The sequence below is a fragment of the Canis lupus genome, chromosome 2, assembly GCF_011100685.1.
Source record: "Canis lupus familiaris isolate Mischka breed German Shepherd chromosome 2, alternate assembly UU_Cfam_GSD_1.0, whole genome shotgun sequence".
Lineage (NCBI taxonomy): Eukaryota > Metazoa > Chordata > Mammalia > Carnivora > Canidae > Canis > Canis lupus.
The window spans coordinates 75496754-75502753 of record NC_049223.1 but is presented as its reverse complement, the minus strand read 5'-3'; the positions used below and the strand labels follow the sequence as shown (position 1 = coordinate 75502753).

The window sequence follows — 6000 nt, the reverse complement described above, 5'->3', positions numbered from 1 at the left end:
CTCTTGACCCAAAGTCATTATATCAAATGTATTTTTAAAACAAGCCTTCTGTTTGTGAAATTACTAGAACTTTAAAGTTTCATTTTACAATGTTAAATTTTGGGGGAAGATTTAAAAAATAATTTCTCCTAGTGTTTAAATCCTCCATTTTTATCAACACCTTCCTACTTTTACTAATATCATCTTGCAATAAACATCTCTTATGATGCATTGTGTTAATTTACCCAATAAAAATGCAAATATAATAAAGATATTAAAGGGACTGAAATCATAGTAAAATGAAATTTATTGTATAAGAGACTTTAGAATCTATCTTGTAAAGTGTCTATTGATCACCTAAAATATACCCTGAGTATTTTTATTACTTCATACTTGCAGACCTTTCCTGCTAAACTGTAATTTGAGAATAAAAAGTATGAAGTACTTATTATATGTTCCTAATTAAGAACAAAATTATTTAATATTAAAGTCTTAGTTGTCTACAAGGCCAACATAAATGCCCACTTATAAAATATGGGCATTCTCCCACACTTAATGCCCCACTACTGATAAAAAAAAAAATAGGAAAAAAAAAATTTCTTACCAACAATTCCACTGGTTATCGTCCCCAGCGAACCCCACCTAGCAAGTCGACATCATGACATGTCAGGTCAGGGCAGCCTCAACCTCGCTTCCCTGATAGTCAGGTGATAAAAGGAAGGAGTTAAAACAGGAAAAGTACACTTGCAGATTTCTGGATAACATCTGAAAATGGTTAAAAAACAAAAACAAAACAAAACAAAAAAACCTAGAGCTTCTGGTAACCTCTAAATAAAAAATACATATGCATATATATTTAAAAAGAAAAAAAACTATTCTAGAAAGATTAACAGTAACTACTTCAAATTAAATATTTTTATTAATCACTGAACAATACATTAAATATGCAGTATTTTTAAGGCTTGATGCTTTTGTTTCAAAAATCAGAACTAATTCACAAACTTCTAGTGCAAAAGTAAACACATTTGGTTAGTGGATTTGTCATTCTGAATTCTCTAGTCAGTCACCCAATCCACGGGCTTACTCAGAACTAAGTTAACAGAAGCTCCCATTCTTAGAGAAACATAAACACACTTATAAATCCAGTGCACTCTTTCTATAAGGCTTTTTCTTAGCTGCTCACTTAAGAGATGCCGCATAATAAGGGACAACACTAATATTAACATTTCTTCCACACACTTTGGTTTTGTTTAAGAATACTGGATAGCTCAGTATTAATAAAATTCTCTTTGGAAAATCAAAACTGCAAATTTTAACATATGTAGAAGTGTTTATAATTGACGAACAATAGCCTTATAGCAAGTATTTACTGGAGGGGTTTTGGTTTTTACAAATAATACACAATTAATAAAACGTAGGTATGATTATCCAAATGGGCAGGAGGCAAATGATGTAATGAGTTTCCAGAATATTATGTGGCTTTATGCTAGGAATGGAATTTTATGTCCCTTCTCTTTTGGAATTTAAAATAGAATTTATTTTGATGCATGCTGATCTTTTTTAAAAAAGGGTTCACCTCCTAAGTCGGATTTCAAATGAGAGAAAAATTGTCTATTAAAAGAAAGCATTGGGCTTTCTTATGCAGAATAACCCCAGCAACTAAGAAAACTAAAAACAATTATGCTGAACTCTTTTGCTTAAAAAAACTAACTACAGAACCATAGTAGCTCAATTTCCATATCAATTGATCAGATAAACTTGGATTTATTAGAAATCTGGCAACTTATTAGAACTTTTTTGCTTTTAAAAAATTAAAACACCGTCATATAAATACATACATTTAAGCAACTGCTATAAATGAGTGATCAAATAAAAATTAGCATTTCATTATGGGGAAGGGGTATATTTAGGTCAGTCTTAGGGTACCTACAAAGAAGAGGTTGGCCTCAATATGAAGTAAATATATTTCCTAACACACGTTACTGTAGCAGGCTCATAAGTAAAAGAAAATGAATTAGGTTGGGGAACAAAATAGATGGGATAAGAGCAGGAAATAAAATTTCCCAAAACTCATTAAAAAAAATCCATTAAAACACCTAATGAAAATCTAAAATAAAGATTTCCTACATGGACATTTCTCAGATTTATGTATTAGATTGTTAGATTTATTTCTGTGAAAAGTTAAGTTTTGAATCTGTTTTCTCTGACTGCTGCTACAGCAATAGTTTACAAGATCTCAACAAGGGAAAAGGCACTAAACTGAAACTTAATGTTCAAAAAGTTGTGTTTTTCTAGGAAATAAAAGCTACAAAAAAACCGATAAAGCAATATTAGAGGGACATCTCTTAGACATATTTTCATCAGTGAGAGTATAATATTATTTGCAATTAAAGGAAAGGATTTTGGCATGGAACCCAAGTTTTAGTCTTATGTTTTTGCTAGGCTTTATATTTTAAGATGGGTAGGGGAAGCACAATCAATTACTTTTTCAGAATCACTTTTTTTCCCATTCCTAATTTTCTTCCTGATAACTCTGTAGCTGGTAACATCTAATTTTAAAGAAATAAAAATAAATCAAATTTTACTTATAGATGCTTTCTTCTTTCCAAGAAAACTCAAGATTTTATTTAAATCTAATTTAGGCTTATACTTCTAACCACAAATTGTATTTTCAAAGTTTAAAAGCAGCATTTAAAAAATGTTTGGTGTCTTTACTTGCATACATGGGCAGAAAAAAAACAAGTGCATGTAAGTTTTACCAAGTAAGATACCCATGTTAATTTGGAACTACCATACAACAGACTACATAATTCCTTTGTGAGTTTCCAAAAACACAGAAGGAATATTAATAGGGCCTGTTAACTTACCGAACTATGTAATAAATGTACTTTTTAAAAAAGAGAAATGAGATACAGATTTTCATCAGTAAATACTAATTTTCTTACTTGAAATCAAAAGAGAAGCCATGAAACCCAAAATATAATCTAAGCATGCTCATAAGGAATTATGATTTTGAAATCTACTGCTGTCATAAAAGACACCAAACAGGAACAAAACACAAAATAAAGGTGTGCCTATTTTAATTATTCCCTAAGGGGCTTATTTTTATAATTTAAAAACATTTTAGCCCCACCTAGGAGTAAAACGGAAGGGAAAATTTTATGGTAATTTGAAAATGATCCAGACTTTTTGTGCACTGTAAAGTATGGATTCTTTTGTTCCTCTTATTCTCAAGTAAAACTGTCATTACAATAATTCCAAATTTCTAAAGAAAACAGGGAAATAGATGCTATAACTCGGCCAACAAAAACTTTAGCCAGGAGAGTAGTAAAAATAAATAAATAAATGAGATATTAACAGAAAAGTCAGAAGTATGACTAGTGGGTATTTTTAAGCCTTTCTTATAAGGCATATAAGTGCTTCTCAGAGCAAATTTATGTAGCAGTAAGAAATTATATTCCTAACCCAAGATTGAAATGGTAGTCACAATCACGTATACTAAAACTGAAGTTTAATCTGCAGTGCAATTGACGCCACAGTTCTAACATTTTTTTTCCTGTTATACATTCATTTATCCAGCAAATAAGGTCTTCAGGCAACAAATTATCCTTTATAGAAAGAATGTGGGTCAAAATAAATTGCAGTCTGCTTCCCCAACCCCATTTTATTTAACCCAAATTATCCAATGCCTGCAAGAATGTTCAAAGCCTTTGAACCTGTTTTATAAAAATAAAGGATAAAATTTCAAAATTAGAAGAGACTATGAGAGAACACCAATCAATAAAGTGCTATTTGTAATAAATACTAGAATTTAGACTAATCCTCAGTTTGATAGCCACAATGCATATTGGAATAGACAAGAAATTTTGCATGAATTTGATCACTCACATAGGCAGTTATAATTTGAAAACAATATTCCTTGCAAGGATTACGAATAAAATAATGTTTTAGGACACAATTGAATTTGAAATAGGTAATGTTTTGAATAGATTTTTTAGTTTTATTGAAATCTTACATGAACAAGAAATTGGAAATACAATCACATCAAAGAACAAATTGTCACGGCTTTGACGTTTAAGCCAAACAAATTTTGTAGGGCAGATTTCAAAAAGGTGTGAAGTTATAACAATTTAAAAACACAGTTAACCTACTTCTAGGAATGCAAAACATACAATCATAGGTTATTTTCAATACAAGAAAACTTAAATTTGTTTGCTTTAATTTCTTAAAACTACTAAGACAAAGCACTAGCTTGTATTTTTATTTACAGCATACTCCATACTCCTATGTAGTCTATCCCAAATCCAAAAAAATGAAACTGTCCAAAACCAAAGGTTCTGCAAAATCATGATTTTAACAGTGTGCTCAGCTTGTTTTTGAAGCTAAAATGAAGCCTGAAACGATAAAAGCATTGTAACCCCCAGAATAAGGGAACTCTGCAAGCCCAATAATGTCCAAGAGCATTTATGAAAAGAGGAAAAAAATAAAAAGACTTGAGTATATATACAATAGTGATTTCTTCAGCCCAATACAAATGGCAGCAAACTGCTACTGAAAGATGAAACAGTTAAGCCAATTTTTTTTTGAAGAATGTAGATCTAGAGCCAATCGGATCTTGCCAATATCATTTTCAAACCCTCACTTGTCTATTTCCACTGTTGCCCATAAGTATCCTGATAAAATTCCTGGTTGTCATTATTGTAACCATAGTTACCAGAATAGTCACCACCTTGTTGAAGCGGCTGCTGAGCGATGGGTTGGGAACCCCAGTTCTGTTGGTTGTTGGTCTGGCGGCGCTTGGAATCAGGTTGGTTGTACCCATCTGCCTTTCTCTTGCCTCCTACATTGCCCCCACGATTGCCCCGAGATCCACGGGAACCACGGCCTCTCTGCTGTTGTGCAGGACCCCCTCTGCCACCCCTAGAGCCTCTTGGTGGTCCCAAAGGTGCCCCCCTCTGTGAATAGCCAGCTCTACCTCTTGGAGGTGGTGCTCCCCGCCCCCTTGGTGGTGGTGGAGCACCTCGCCCTCCCCTTCCTCCTCCTCTTCCTCTTACTGCATAGCCATCATCATAGCCGTAGTAGGGATCTTCATAGCCTCCACGATAGTCGTGATAATCATAACCATAGTAATCATCATAGTAATCTTCATAGCCATAGTAATCTGGAGGGTAGCCATATCCACCTCTCCCCCCACCACGACCCCGACCTCTAATTGGAGGTGGCATACGAGGAGGAGGGTGATAGTAATAATCTTCATACCTAGCAATGGAGGAAAGGGAGAAAAGAGAAAAAAACAAATTAGCTTACTTCAAGACTATTCCTGAATTTTTTTATTAACTTGATCTCTATTACCAAGTTATTCTTTGTTCAGAGATGTAGTTATTAAAATGTAGACTCACGCAGTGCTTCTGGAAGCCTGTCTAGCAGCTTGACGCTCTTTCCTTTTCTTGTCTGGTGGCTTGGCTAAGACTATTTCAATTTCTTCCCCTTCTATTTCTTTGCCATTCATTTCATCCATGGCCTATATAAAATTGTAAAAATAAATTTATTTTGCAAGTAAGACAGTGCTTTAAAACATAATTACATAAACCTATCTGTGGCATTTAATACAATTAATAAACAATTTATTTCACAACTATTTTAACTGGCAAAAGAAATCTAGCCATGAAGAAAAAAATACAAAATACTTATTTTCCTCCATCTTACTTATGTGTAAATTATATTCAAAACAGAACTCATGTCCCACTATTTATAAAGATAAAAGGGCTTCTAGAGTTACCTATCACTGTTCCTTAATTCCAAATAACTAACCCTGCAAAGTTGAACTAAACCAAAGAAGCAAATCCACATCTGGGAAAAGTGCTGTAAGTAACACAAACTTTTCAGGACTCAAATTTTTAAATAAAAATATGGCATTCAACATGTAAATATGAAACTGCTCTTTCACAAAAATCTTAAAAGATTTGAAAGACAAATGAGGTCACTGAGATTATCAGTGAAACTGAACAAGACTCGGACCAA

At 33.0% G+C, this 6000-nt stretch overlaps 1 protein-coding gene across 5 annotated transcripts in view; it reads right to left on the bottom strand.

Annotated features, from left to right (window-relative positions):
* Positions 1-879: 879 nt before the first annotated feature.
* The window catches only part of HNRNPR (heterogeneous nuclear ribonucleoprotein R), a 35199-nt gene continuing 30078 nt past the window's right edge, over positions 880-6000 (bottom strand). For all 5 annotated transcript variants that reach the window (XM_038531641.1, XM_038531643.1, XM_038531640.1 and 2 more), the window contains 2 exons: positions 5379-5500; positions 880-5238 (listed from right to left, as the gene is read on the bottom strand). In XM_038531641.1, coding sequence (XP_038387569.1) covers positions 4626-5238; positions 5379-5500 — 735 coding nt within the window. In that variant the 3' untranslated portion in view covers positions 880-4625. The remainder of the gene's footprint in view (positions 5239-5378; positions 5501-6000) is intronic.